This window comes from Jaculus jaculus, chromosome 2 (assembly GCF_020740685.1).
Source record: "Jaculus jaculus isolate mJacJac1 chromosome 2, mJacJac1.mat.Y.cur, whole genome shotgun sequence".
NCBI classification, from domain to species: Eukaryota; Metazoa; Chordata; class Mammalia; order Rodentia; family Dipodidae; genus Jaculus; species Jaculus jaculus.
The window spans coordinates 172,320,386-172,334,880 of record NC_059103.1 but is presented as its reverse complement, the minus strand read 5'-3'; the positions used below and the strand labels follow the sequence as shown (position 1 = coordinate 172,334,880).

Here is a 14,495-nt window from a genome sequence, read left to right as displayed (position 1 = left end):
TCTTCCTACTTCTTAGCTGCCAGGACCATTCGCAGGGACCACGTTGTTGAATATGCAAATGTCTGGATGCACAGAGAACCGATGATGTTGATTTACTTGCTTTACCCACACCAACCCCTGTTCCAGCACCAGAACATGCTAAGCATGCTTATCTGAGGGACTTCACACTGACTCGCATTTGCCTGGACTACTTTTTTTTTTTAAATTTTTTATTTATTTATTTGAGAGCGACAGACACAGAGAGAAAGACAGATAGAGGGAGAGAGAGAGAATGGGCGCGCCAGGGCTTCCAGCCTCTGCAAACGAACTCCAGACGCGTGCGCCCCCTTGTGCATCTGGCTAACGTGGGACCTGGGGAACCGAGCCTCGAACCGGGGTCCTTAGGCTTCACAGGCAAGCGCTTAACCGCTAAGCCATCTCTCCAGCCCTTGCCTGGACTACTTTTACCCCAGGTGTCTGCCAGGCTGCTGCAAGGTCCCCCTGCACATGATGAAAAACAGCTGTTCCTGAATCTCAAAACCTCTTGCCAGCCAGGCATGGTGGCGCACGCCTTTCTTCCCAGCACTTGGGAGGGAGGCAGAGGTAGAAGGATTGCTGCAAGTTCGAGGCCACCCTGAGACTACATAGTGAATTCCAGGTCAGCCTGGGCTAGAGCAAAACCTACAAGGGGCGGGGGGAAGCTCGGGGAACGGACAAAACTCTTACCTACTTTGCTTTCTACATAGCACATATCATCACTCAATTGGTTAGATATTTACTTCTCAGAAGCGTATTCCCCTAGCATAAAATTACATGTAAGCACCCTCAGGGTTTATAAAGAACCTCTATGCCCACAGCAGTGTCCAGCATAAAGTGGCCTTTGAAATATACTTGTGAGGAAAAAAAAAAAAAAAAGAATGGATATCTGTACTGCTATGGAGATAGATAAATTAACATTTGTGACCTTAAAAGAGATGTTAAGCCAGGTGTGGTGGCGCCCTTGGGAGGCAGAGGTAAGAGGATTGCTGTGAGTTGAGGCCACCCTGAAACTATGTAGTGAATTCCAGGTCAGCCTGAGCTAGAGTGAGACCCTACCTTGGAAAACAAAAGAGAGAGAGAGAGAGAGAGATGTTAAATGAACAAATGAAAATTAATGTATTCATATAAAAATGTCATCCAATAACCTGCAAGTTTACCCAGATGAGATTACTATAACACTGCATCTTCTGCATAGTATGTAATCAGAAATCATTTTTACCTGATGGAAAATATCAGTATAAAATCTTTACATAGGTGTAGGCATGCATTTATCCTCTGAAGAGATTTCATACATTATTTTGGCAGTAAAAGAAGAGCTTCTTGAGCTTGGAGAGATGGCCTAGTGGTTACGGCACTTGCCTGCAAAGCCAAAGGACCCAGGTTTCAATCCTCAGGACCTACATAAGCCAGATGCACAAAGTGGTGAATGCATCTGATGAAATCCTTGGCATGCCCATTCATTCTTTCTTTCTCTCTCTCCCTCTCTCTCTCTCTCTCTCTCTCTCTCTCTCTCTCTCTCTCTCTCTTTCTCTCTGCCTTTCTCTCTCAAATGAATAAAATAATTTTTTAAAAAGAGCTTCCTAACCTAATTGCCTTGTTTGTACATATATTTGTTGACAAAGATCATAAATTACCATTAAATGTAACATGGGGAGTAAAACTTTTTTTTTCCTTTTTTTTTTTTTTTTTTTTTGGTTTTTCGAGGTAGGGTCTCACTCTGGTCCAGGCTGACCTGAAATTCACTCTGTAGTCTCAGGGTGGCCTTGAACTCACGGCGATTCTCCTACCTCTGCCTCCCGAGTGCTGGGATTAAAGGCGTGCACCACCACGCCCGGCTCGTTTTTGTTTTTTGATGCAGGGTCTCACTCTAGCTCAGGCTGACCTGGAACTCACTCTGAGGTCCAGGCTGGCTTTGAGCTCACAGTGATCCTCCTAAGTAAAATATTTTCAAATACTTACAGAGGCAAAACATCCTCAAAACTGCTTTAATGAGCCAGGCATGGTGGCACATGCCTTTAATCCCAGCACTCGGGAGGCAGAGGTAAGAGGATCACCGTGAGTTCAAGGCTACTCTGAGACTACAGAGTGAATTCCAGGTCAGCCTGGACCAGAGTGAGACCCTGCCTCGGGGGTGTGTGGGGGGGGGACTGTTTTAATGAGTGATAGCATCAGCATATAGAACATAAAAAATGTAACCTTTCAATTTGAAAAGTTCACCATAAAGAAGATGGCGTTTCCATGAAAACTTACTAGATCTTCCCACAGTAACACACTGGCTACATCTCATCTGCGTGTGTGCCTTGAGGTTTATTTCTAGAAGATACAGGCAGGCTTCTTAGGGCCAACAGAACAGGAACCCAGCAAATCCAGCTTTAGGGCCTCTTGGCTCACCTAAGTGAGGCAGCTTCAGCAACGAATCAGGTGCACTTTCTCTTGGGAGTCCCCAGCCACCAAATGCGTATGATTACATAAGCTTCAGGCTGCAAACTGTGGATCCATCCCTGCAAGCCCCCATCTGAGTATTGATATTACGAAAACTAAGCCTGGTCTGGAGAGATGGCTTAGCAGTTAAGGCGTTTGCCTGCAAAGCCAAAGGATCCCGGTTCGATTCCCCAGGACCCAAGTAAGCCAGATACACAAGGGGACACACCTATCTGGAGTTCATTTGCAGTGGCTAGAGGCCCTGGCGCGCCCATTCTCTCCCTTTTTCTCCCTCTCAAATAAATAAATAAATAATTTTTTAAAGTTAAAAAACAAAACAAAACAACCTGGGCTGGTTAAGGTACTTGCCGGCAAAGCCAAAAGACCCAGATTTTATTCTCCAGCACCCATAAAGCCAGATGCACAAGATGACACATGCAGTGGCTAGAGGACCTACCACACCCATTCTTTATCTGCCCCCCTCGAATAAATAAATATACTAAAAAATAGAAAACTAAGGTAAGGTTTACAAAATTGATCCAAAACTCATGTATCTTCAAACTTCTCAATGGTTCAAGCAGCAAAAGCAAGGTCTAATCATGCAGTATTTGTATTGTGTCTTTTCCCAGGACACCAAGTAAAATCTTGGAAACCATGACTAGATAAAAAGCTACTTGCATGAAATGTACACGTAATCCTAGTCATTACCCATAAAAACTAGGTAATGCCTAGCAGTTAAACCAGATTGCTAGTGCTCGGTGCTTATTTTCAATAGTAAATAAATTACCTCTATTGGTACTAAGTATAACTTGGTGAAAGCAAGTACCCATCCATTTTCATTCTTAATTCGATTGAGTCATGTACTACCGCAAAATTAAGCAGTCAAACTGGATGCTAATTGTGCGATGAATTAAGGTAGATTTGCAGCCATTTTTGACATCAAGATCAAAACAAACTATACACCCAAACCAAAAATAAGAAAGCTTTGTTATTATCCTCCCGAGTGTTTGGCTATGTTACGTTTTCAAAGCTCAGTAACTTAGACTACAGAGAGATCCGAGGTGTGATGGAGGTCTCCTCCGGCCATTTTTCCCCATCCCCACCTTCTGAGCCCTTGCTGTGTGAACGCTAGTTTTCCCCTGCTGGAATGGACTACCCTGGAAGTCTTTTTGGGTGGCTGGAGGTGCTAGTGGGCTCCGGTGGTTTTGTAGGCATGGCTGCACGTGTTCTTCGGATCTTCTGATTACCAGCTGTTTCACTTGAGACGTGGGTCCTTTCTCTCCATCCCTGATCCCGTCTACAAGGCCTTCCCGCTCCGCCTTCCTCCCTCCAGGTCGCTCAACTTGGTACTAATCCAGGCCACATCTCCCCACCCTAGGCTCGGGCCGGACCCAGGAGGAGACAGCGTCCGGAAGGTCTCCTTGGGGTGGCCACAGTACCAGGTAAAGTTACCAGGGACAGCCAAAGGGCGGCCTCTGGCCACTTCCAATAGGATACAGCCAGTCGCCAGCCCCGGGGACGCGCCCGTTCTCCCGCCCAGGAGGAGGGGGAAGGAAGTGTCGCCACCGAATCTCGGGAGGACGGCGGGTCCCACCTCCGGCTCCCTCCCGCGCGCCCGCCCTCGGCCCCACCTCCCCGGGCTCGCACAAAGCCGTCCAGAAGGCGGGGGCCCAGGAGACCGCTGCCAGGCCGCCTGGACGCCACCCGAGCAGGCCGCCACTCCCAGGGGTATCTAGAGTCCCGTGCCCCCACCCCCGTCCACGACTGGAAGGACGCGAGTGCAGAGTCGTGTCCCCCACCCACCCCGCGCCCAAGGTCCCCTGCTTTCCACCGAACGGCCCCGACGAGGCCGCGCGGGTCACCCGCGCGCGCCACGCCCGAGGTGACGACCTGGGCCGGCTGCGCCAGGGCCGCGCGCGCCGTGGAGGGACCCGCGTGGAGACGACGTCGGGGGGACGCGGGAGGGGAGGACTTCTGGCCTGGGGAGGCGTCCTTCGGCGCCCCACGAGGCCCGGCCTCAAATCGGCTCCCACATTTCCGAGAGGCCCGGGCCGCCCCACATCCCCATCCCCCTCGCCGCGCACCTGCGCCAGGTGGCCGCGGGAGGCGCGAGCTTCCAGGAAGGATGGGGGTGCGCGGGGCGACGCGACGCGTGGGGGACCCCGCGATCCCGGCCTGCCCCGCCTCGTCTCCCGTCGGGGGACGGAGGGGAGAGAGGCGCCCACGCGGGCGGGAACACGCACACGCACCCCAAGGGGGCCCCAGCCGGGAAGATGGCCGTTTGTGCATCCGTATAAAAAGCCCTTTGTTGCGCCCACACAAAAGCAGCCAGGACCCGCTTCTCCAGCAGGCCCTTTGGAGAAATCGCGGCCAATCGGCCGCACTTCCCAATGGCCAGGGAGGTCCTCGGCCTTGGAGAGCCTCAAAGACGGTGATCGAGAACCACAGGCCTCCCTCTCCCTCCGTCTAACCAAAAAAAAAAAAAACCTCAGTCACCAAGTATGCGTCCAGTCGGGGCATGGGGAGCTCAGGTGGCGGCTCGGGGAGGAAGGAAAGAGGAAAATCTACTTTTACTACCAAGGCCCCACAGGGGGTATTACACATTCACGTTCTTGTAGGGTTTTCTCCCCTGTATCAGAGTAGAAACATCCTCCAGAAAGGTCTGGATCCACCAAAAAGAAAGAAGAAAAAAAAAAAAAAAACTAACAGTAGCAACTTAAAAAAAAAAAAAAACATAACAAACCAGTTGCCATCAGCCCAAAGTGGGAGCAGCCGCAGCCGGCGCGTGTGATCCACTTACTTGTCCGACTCTTGTGACATGCTTGATCCAATGAACTCGCTCCCCTTTTCCTGGAGCCTCTGGTGAAACTGGACTTTCAAGTCTGTGCAGGTGAAGGTGTGTGAGAGCGCCCGAGATGGCAGAACAAGAGCTACAGGTAATTCTGCTTTTCCGTCCCCCCTCACCACTCTCGCTCGCTCGCGCCCTCACCTAGCCGGAAAGGTGGGATAAACGGGGTGGGGGGTGGGGAGGGGGTGGCCCTCACATGGGGCCCGGGGCTCCGAGGCGGAGGCGGCCGCGGCGCGGAGTCCTCCACGATCGAGGCCCTGGGGCCGACACCGCAGAAGCGGACGGTGGCGGACTTGGGCGGCCACAGGTAACTTTCTCGCAGGGAGCTGAATTCTTTCACTAAAGGGTACAAGCCCGAGGGACGAGCCGCTCCCTGATTGGCTGCGCGGCTCGCTCAGGTGAGCTGCCATTGGCAGAGGCGCGCTCAGGTAAGGCCCTGCTCGCGGCGCACGGAACTCACTCCGAAAGTTGACCTGAACCGAGCCGTGGCCCGCCGGCGGGCGGCCCGGGCGGGGTGGCTGGCTGCGGGGCTTCGAGCCGGTGGACACCGACCTGACCCTCCCCGCCCCCGGTTGGCAGAGGGGAAGGGGAGGTGCGAGAGAAGGGGGACGGGGAAGGACGGAGCGACACCTGCTAAACATCGGGAATTCTGGGGCGCCCCGGAACACGGGAGAGAGTTGAACTCGGAATCCCCCACCGCCGCCGCCGCCGCCGCCGCCACCACCCCGCACCTGCCACCCGGAATCCGCTGCGCAGCACCGAAAGCAGAGATCCAATACCGGCTGCGAGAGAACTGTGTGACAAGGGGACACCAGAGCCAGGGACTAAACTTGGGCCAAGAGCCGGAAAGAAACGTAAAGATTGCCGGGTCTGTTGCGTAATTGCATTTTTAGCATTCTTATTCCGCAGCAAACATTCTTTTTTTTTCGTGCCCTGATGCGTAAAAGATACCAGGTAGTTTACAGGTATAATTCAGACGCGAGAACAGTCTTTCCTGAGCTGGACCGATGGAGTACCGCGAGGTTCTGATGGAGAAAAGAGTTGGTTGAATAGACTCTTGAAATGGCCTAGGCACACCTCGTCCTCTCTCAGCTCGCTCTGGGGATTCCTGAGCTGCAAACAACCCCCTGCATCTGCTCCAGTTAACTTGCTGCCATTTGACGTTTCTAGGCAAGCATCAACATTTACATTGTAATTCAATAGAAGCAGCTACTACAAAGGTGCTTTATCCTTGCCGTTTAATAGGGTTGCTAGGGGAACAATGCAGGATGAAACTGTTTTGTGTGGTTCCATTTCTACCGGTTGGGAACACGTCGAATTAGGCAAGGTCTAATTTATAACCGCTGCTACCACGGTGAAGGACTGCTTGGACTTGACAGGGATCTAGCCCGTACATGCGGATTGTGGAAATAAAGGCGGGCATGGGAAGCTTACCACACTTCATTAATGCTGAAGCTACCAGACTTGAAACTACTCTTTTAAACCTTTGCAGATCATATATTTCATGACAAGTGAATTACAAAACCGGGTTTGGTCGAATGTCTTTCACTCTCAGTAAATGAATCTCACAATTTTCCTCTTTTTGTTTTGTTTTGTTTTTGAGGTAGGGTCTCACGTTAGCCCAGGCTGACTTGGAACTCACTCTGTAGCCACAGACTGGCCTCCAACATACAGATCCTTTTACCTGTCTCCTGGGCTTAAAGGCGGTCACTACCATGTCCTGCTTTGACGATTTCACTCCGTTTTTGATTTGGTGGTTGTTCTGGGGCTTTTTTGTTCTGTTTTGTTTCGTGTTTTTTTTTTTTTTTTTTGAGGTAGGGTCTCTCTCCAGCCCAGGCTGACCTGGAATTCACTCTGTAGTCTCAGGGTGGCCTTGAATTGACAGAGCTCCTCTTTACCCCTGCCTCCTGAGTACTGGGATTAAAGGCATGTGCCTTCATAACAGGCTTTTTAATGTAAGTTTCCACACACTCACTTTTTAAAGATAATATTTGAACATCATATGGTAGCTATCTTTCACGTACTTTTTCAGTAGCTCCTTTCTGGAGGCAGTCATGTTCCACCATAAGCTATCTCTGCTGTGATTCTCCTCCCTATTTCTAAGTAATATATATTGCTAGCTGCTCAATTATCAATAGGCACATTATGGTTCCCGCCCCCTGTTGCCCTAGATTAGGTGTGTTAGACCTTGCTCTACAGCCAGCTTCCCAATCCAGTCATTCTTCCCACATGTCTTTCATGGTTTAGACTCACATGTAATTGGCCATGCACATTCCAGTAACAGCCACTAGCGTACTATGGTGGTTTTCTTCCTATCAAGCCTTTTACCTCTTGCTTGGTTTACTACGATGCCCCTAGCCAGGGATTTTTTCATAACTAATCTTCCAAATGGCTGTCAAGTTTATTTTTCAGTGTTTCAAGCAACCAACTTTACTCTGCCCCTGGAAACCTTCCTGCAAAACTCCCATCCCCCTCCCCGCCACCCCTTTCCAGAGAGGTGAGTTGTTTTGTGGTCTTGCTGCTAACTTGTCCTTCAGGAGCCCTCCACTGTTTGTCTTGTACGTTGCCTTCTTTCCTTTTACTTTTTTCTTTCTCTCTGTCTCTTTTTTCCTTCTTTCTTTCTTTCTTCTTCTTCTTCTTCCTTTTTTTTTTTTTTGTTGTTGTTGTTTGTTTTTTTCAAGGTACTGTTTCATTCTAACCCAGGATGACCTGTAATTCACTATGATAGTCTCAGGGTGGCCTCGAACTCACATCTCCTCCTCCATCTGCCTCCTGAATGCTGGGATTAAAGGCGCACACTACCACGCCCACTCAGATTTTCTTTCTTTTTTTTTTTTTTTAATTCTTTTGATAAAGGCTCTCACTATGTAGCCCTCGCTGGGCTAGAACTAGCATTATAGACCAGTCAGGTCTCCAGCTTGCAGCAAACCTCTTGCCTCTGCCTCAGCCTCCCCAGCATTAGGATTACTGGCAAACATCACCATGTCCTGACTGGTGCATCACAGATTCCATGCTTTCAACTTCCAGAAGCCCAGAAGGATACAGAGAGCAAAATGTGGGGTCTTCACATACTTGGAACGGGTTCATTTAACTTTGGCTTCTGATGGAGAGTTTGGCTAAATAGAAATCGTTCATCCATAATTTTATAGCATTTGTTTTGTTTTGTTTTATATTTTTGGTTTTAATAGAAGGTGAAGTTGGCAAGACTTTATTATAGAGTTTAAGAGAAGAAAAGAAGGCAGAGCTCCTGCTACAAAGCACAAGTGGTTCCTGGAAATGGGAGAGGCCACCCGCTGTCTCTTGATTGTATTTTGGGGGGAGGGAGTGGGGCTTGTTTTTTCAAGGTAGGGTCTGGCTGTAGCCCAAGCTGACCTGGAATTCACTATTCTCAGGGTGGCCTTGAACTCACACTGATCGACCTACTTCTGCCTTCCGAGTGCTGGGATTAAAGGCACCACCACGCTCAGCTCGAATATGCTGTTTTTTAATCTCCTGGCTTCCAGTCTTTCTGATGAGAATTCCAGTGCCATCCTTATGCTCATTCGTGATCTGGATTTTTTTTTTTCCTTTCTGGAAACTCAGAATGATCTCTTTATCGCTAATTCAGATTTTTTTTTATTATTATTAATCCTACTGTGCACTCAGGAGATGCTTTCAGTACTTATGTCCAGTTCAGGAAATTCTCACTTTTAAAAAAAAAAGCTTTTTTTAAAAAATTAATTAATTTAGTTGAGAGAATAAGAGAGGAAAAGAGGCAGACAGAGAGAGAGAGAATGGACATTCCAGGGACTCCAGCCACTGCAAACGAACTCCGGATGCATGCACTACCCTTGTGAATCTGGTGCTTACATGGGTCCTGGGGAATCGAACAGAGGTCCTTTGGCTTTGCAGACAAATGTCTTAACCACTAAGCCATTTCTCCAGCCCCAATTCAGGAAATTCTCTTGAGACATACTTTAATAATGTCCTCCCCTTTTAAAAAATTATTTGTTTGTTTTAATTTTTGTTTATTTTTATTTATTTATTTGAGAGCGACAGACAGAGAGAAAGAGGCAGATATATATAGAGGGAGAATGGGCATGCCAGGGCCTCCAGACACTGCAAACAAACTTGTGCATCTGGCTAACGTGGGTCTTGGGGAATCGAGCCTCGAACCGGGGTCTTTAGGCTTCATAGGCAAGTGCTTAACCACTAAGCCATCTCTCCAGCCCAGTCCTCCCCTTTTGGTGTGACCACTATAGTACAATGGTTGAAACTATTAAAGCTGCAGACAAGATTGCCTGAGCTCAAGTCTTGGCTCTACAAATGACCTTAGGCAAGTGACTTAAGTTTGTCCTTCAGATTTCTCATCTGTAAAATGGGGATGATAATAGTCATACTAACAATATCTTATGTATATTCATCTAATACATAATACACATTATAGAATATATCTAAAAGTAACATCCGAAGCACTTAGAATAGTGTGAGACACAGTAAGTCCACAGTTATTTTCTGCTCTTCTTGAAAGATGTCATAGATGGACAGTAGATCTCCTGGTTGCCTCTTAGAATATTTTTTCCCTTTCCTGTTGAACACCTCTTCATATATCTTGAAGGATATTTCCTTACTCTGCTTGTTACTGAAGTTGTTGTCTGATGTTTTAAGAACTCGTCATAGCCAGGTGTTGGGCGCACACCTTTAATCCCAGCACTTGGGAAGCAGAAGTAGGAGGATTGCCGTGAGTTCGAGGCCACTGTGAGACTAATCCAGGTCAACCTGGGCTAGAGTGAAATTACCTTGAAAAACTAAAAAAAGAGAGGGGGGGGGGAACTCTTCATGCTTTCTGTTACCGTGTATTTAGTAATTTATTTTAATGTGTGTGTAAGTGTGGACATATGTGTGGAAGCCAGAGGACAACTCTCACCATCTGCCTTTTTTATGTATCTTCCATTTTTCAAGGCAGGGTCTTGCTGTAGCCCAGACTGACCTAAAATTCACTATATAGTCTCAGGGTGGCCTCAAGTTCATAGCAATACTCCTACCTCTGCCTTCCCAGTGCTGTGGATTAAAGGCGTGCACCAGCACCTTTTTTGAGACATGGTCTCTCATGGCTTGGAGCTCACCAGTTAAGCTACCCTGGCTGGCCAGTGGGCCTCAGGGATTCTCGTGTCTCTGCCTCCTTGGTGCTGGGATTACAGCTAAGCAACTCTATGAGCACCATATTTACCTGTGTTATTGAACTCATGTCTTCATACCTGCAAGGCAAGTACTAAGCTGTCTCCCCAGCACCTTCTGTTACCTTTTAATTATAATTATTTGCTTATGTCATAGGTGCCATAATGTTCCTGTCTTTTGAGGGGATCTATTTATTTCAGGAGTTCCCCTGTGTTCTGCCTCCCCCTCCCCTTCTCCCTCTTTGTTTTGGTTTGCTTTCTCTGTGTTTGTTTTGCCACCACCCCTCCCCCCAAGGCAGAGCTATTATCAGCTATCTGCGAACCTTTCACTCCATTCACAGGTATGAATGAGGTCATAAGAACCTCCTTAGCAACTTTGGAGAGGTGAGGAGTGGGTTTACTGGTAGAGAGACCAAGTAAAAGGCTATTTTCCATGTGAAAATACCCCTGTAGTGTCAGAAGTGACATGTCTTTTCCTTGGAGCTCTTGGTTCCTCTGGAGAATTACCCTAGGGTCTCTTTCCTGGAAGCATTCACCTGGCAGGTAACTTCTGGAAGTGGTTCTAGGGAAGGGGTCTGGGCAAGTCATTGTTCACAGGGCAGCCCTTCCCTTCTCCACACCTCTCCTATTTCTCCGGCTGTCCAAGGATATTGCTTGTGAAGCACTGAAAAGCTCAAAGACATCTTTTCCAGCATCTGGGTAAATTCCTAAAGAAAAGACAAACTTTCACCCGATGACCCGTATAGCAAGTCTGCTCAGAGCAAGCCCACTCCCCAAACCACACGGAGTTTCTGAAGAGGTATTTAGGACCTCACTGTTACCTGTGGATGGGAAATAAATGCCCTCAGAGAAGTAGGGAGAGATCTCACCCTGGTAGAAGGGGACCCAACAACTCCAAATGCCAGTATTTACCTAGGCACCAGTATTAGCTACATGTCTTTTCCTTTAATCCTCCAAGACTTGTCATCCTTCTGGCTGTCACTGACATCTCCAAGGCCCAGCCCACCCTGTTTTTATTTTTTTGTTGTTGTTTATTTTTATTTTTATTTTATTTGAGAGAGTCAGAGAGAGAGGGAGAATGGGTGCAGTCAGGGCCTCCAGCCACTGCAAACGAACTCCAAATGCATATGCCACCTTGTGCATCTGGCTTACGTGGGTCCTGGGGAATCGAACCAAGGTCCTTTCACTTTGCAGGCAAACGCCTTAACCGCTAAGGCATCCCTGCAGCCCTCATTGTGTTTTTAAAGTGGACTTTTTCTGTACTGACCTCTATGACTATTCGAGTAAATTTTCTACTATTCTTTTAAACCAATTTCCACTTCCCCAATCACCATATCTTCCAAAATACATCTTTGGCTGATGTCCCTTACTCTGTCCTTACCCATCGTTTGATGACCTCTTACTGTCCTTTGTAGGAGAAAATGAAGGCAAACGCATAAGAGTTGATCTGTCAACTTTGACCAGAAATCTATTTCGAACATTATGAAAAAGTTTTTACCAAACTGTACTAAGTTGCACAAAAGCAGTATTACAACCAGGTTTGGTCAGTCTTAAACACAGGACACCTATGACTCCAGAACCCAGCAGGCTGAGGCAGGAGGACTGCTACAAGTTCTAAACTAGTGTGACATAACAAGACCCTGTCTCAAAAACACCAACAAAAAAAAAAAAAAAAAAAAAAAAAAAAATCAGTGCTTATGGATAAATCATTTGCTTGCTGGTTTATGATTTCTTTCTTCCCTTCAACTTTGATTAAAAAATCTCAGTCATCTCCTAATTAGCTAACCACTGCTTCATTTATTGGGTGGATTAGTGAAGGAAAAGTTTCAAGTGGACCATTTTATTTTATTATTTTAACATCTTTTTTTGGTTATTTGTTAGAGACAGAGAGAGAGCGTGAGAGAGAAAGAATGGGCTCATGAGGGCCTCTAGCCACTGCAAATGAACTCCAGATGCGTGAGACACCATGCGCACCTGGGTTATGTGGGACCTGGAGAATCGAATCTGGGTCCTTAGGCTTTGCAGGCAAGTGCCTTAACCGCTCAGCCATCTCTCCAGCCCCAAGTGGATAATTTTAAATCATGGGTATGATGGCATACACCTTTAATTCCAGCACTGGAGAGGCTGAGGAAGGAGGATTACAATGAGTTCCAGGCCAGCCTGAGGCCACAGAGCAAGTTCCAGATCAGCCTGAGCTAGAGTAAGACATTACCTTGAAAAGAAAAAAAACAATTAAAAATTACATTGAAGCTGATAATAAATATTATTTTCAGATTGCATAATTTTATGAAAATAAAGTGGGATTTTTTTTTTTTTTTTTGGTTTTTTGAAGTAAGGTCTCCCTGTAGCCCAGGCTAACCTGGAATTCACTATGTAGTCTCAGGATGGTCTTGAACTCACAGTGATCCTCCTACCTCTGACTCCTGAGTGCTGGGATTGAAGGCATGTACCACCATGTCTAGCTGAAAATAAAGTTGTTTTTTTTTAAAAAAACTCACAGGAAGGAAAATAGCATTTGTTATTTCTACTATCATCTTAAAAATTATTTTTATTATTTGTGTGTGTGTGTGTTTGTGTATGTGCATGCATGTGTATGGTTGCACTGTGGAATTGAACCTGGGCCAACAGACTTTGCACCTTTTTTTTTTTTTTAATTTTGGTTTATTTTTATTTATTTGTTTGAAAGTGACAGAGAGAGAGAGAGAGAGAGAGAATGGGCGCGCTGGGGCCTCCAGCCACTGCAAACGAACTCCAGATGCATGCGCCCCCTTGTGCATCTGGCTAACGTGGGTCCTGGGGAATCAAGCCTCGAACCAGGGTCCTTAGGCTTCATAGGCAAGCGCTTAACCGCTAGGCCATCTCTCCAGCCCACAAGCACCTTTTAAACACTGAACAATTTTTTCAACCCCTTCCTACCACCCCATCCCCCTTTTGAGACAAGGTCCTTCATAGCTTAGGCTGGCTTCTAATTCACTATACTTACTTATACAGTGAGAATGACTTTGAGCTTCTGATCCTCCTGCCTGCTTCTCCTTAGTACTGGGAATACAGGCATGACCTACCGTGCCCCATTTATGCAGTGCTGGAGAGAGACCCCAGGGCTCTGTACTTGCTAGGCGAGCACTTTGCCAACAGCTGAATCACCAGCCCCTCGCCATCACTTAAGTAGTGACCATCAGGATCTGTTAAAATGGCTAGCCCCATTTTCCTAAAGCACAAAGTTTAGTGTTTAACCTTTCACTGGTGACCCAGGCGCCATTCAGGAGCATCTAGCCAGAAAACCTGAGGCTTTTTGTTGTTGTTATTAGTTTGTTTTTTCTTTTGATATTATTGCCAGGCATGGCGGCTCAAGCCTTTAAATCCCAGCCCTCAGGAGGCACAGGTAGGAGAATCGCCTTGTGTTCGAGGCCACGCTGAGACTACATAGTAAATTCCAGGTCAGCCTGGGTTAGAACAAGACACGCCCTTGAAAAATGTATGTACACACACACACACACACACACACACACACACACACACACACATATATATATTTGCAAGCAGAGACAGACAGAGAATGGGTATGCCAGGACCTCCAGCCACTGCAAACAAACTCCAGATGAATGTGTCATTTTGTGCATCTGGCTTTATGTGGGTACTGGGAAATTGAACTTGGGTCATTTGAATTCAAAAATCTCCCATTTTTTTAAAATTATTTATTTAAGAGAGAGAGAAAAAGGAGAGAGAGAAAGAGAACGGGCATGCCAGAGCTTCTAGCCATTGCAGATGAACTCCATCCGCATACACCCCCCTTTTGCATCTGGCTTATGTGGGTCCTGGGGAATTGAACCTGGGTCCTTTGGCTTTGCAGGCAAGTGCCTTAACTGCTAAGCCATCTCTCCAGCCTCCCCCCGCAAAGCAATCAAGTTTAATGGGCTGCAAATCTGGTGGAACAAGTCTGTCTGCACCTAATATCATGTCATCTACTGGGCTGTCGCAGTGTCATCCTTTGTGCTGTGGTGCCTGTGACAGCGAGTTCCTCCTGGTTTTGTACTATAAAAGCACCGACTTGT

The 14,495-nt window shown here is 47.2% G+C and overlaps 1 protein-coding gene across 1 annotated transcript in view; it reads right to left on the bottom strand.

The window, feature by feature from the left end:
* Grhl2 (grainyhead like transcription factor 2) overlaps positions 1-5,445 on the bottom strand; it is a 177,976-nt gene extending 172,531 nt beyond the window's left edge. The window contains exon 1 of the mRNA XM_045143555.1: positions 5,240-5,445. Coding sequence (XP_044999490.1) covers positions 5,240-5,259 — 20 coding nt within the window. The 5' untranslated portion in view covers positions 5,260-5,445. The remainder of the gene's footprint in view (positions 1-5,239) is intronic.
* Positions 5,446-14,495: the final 9,050 nt, after the last annotated feature.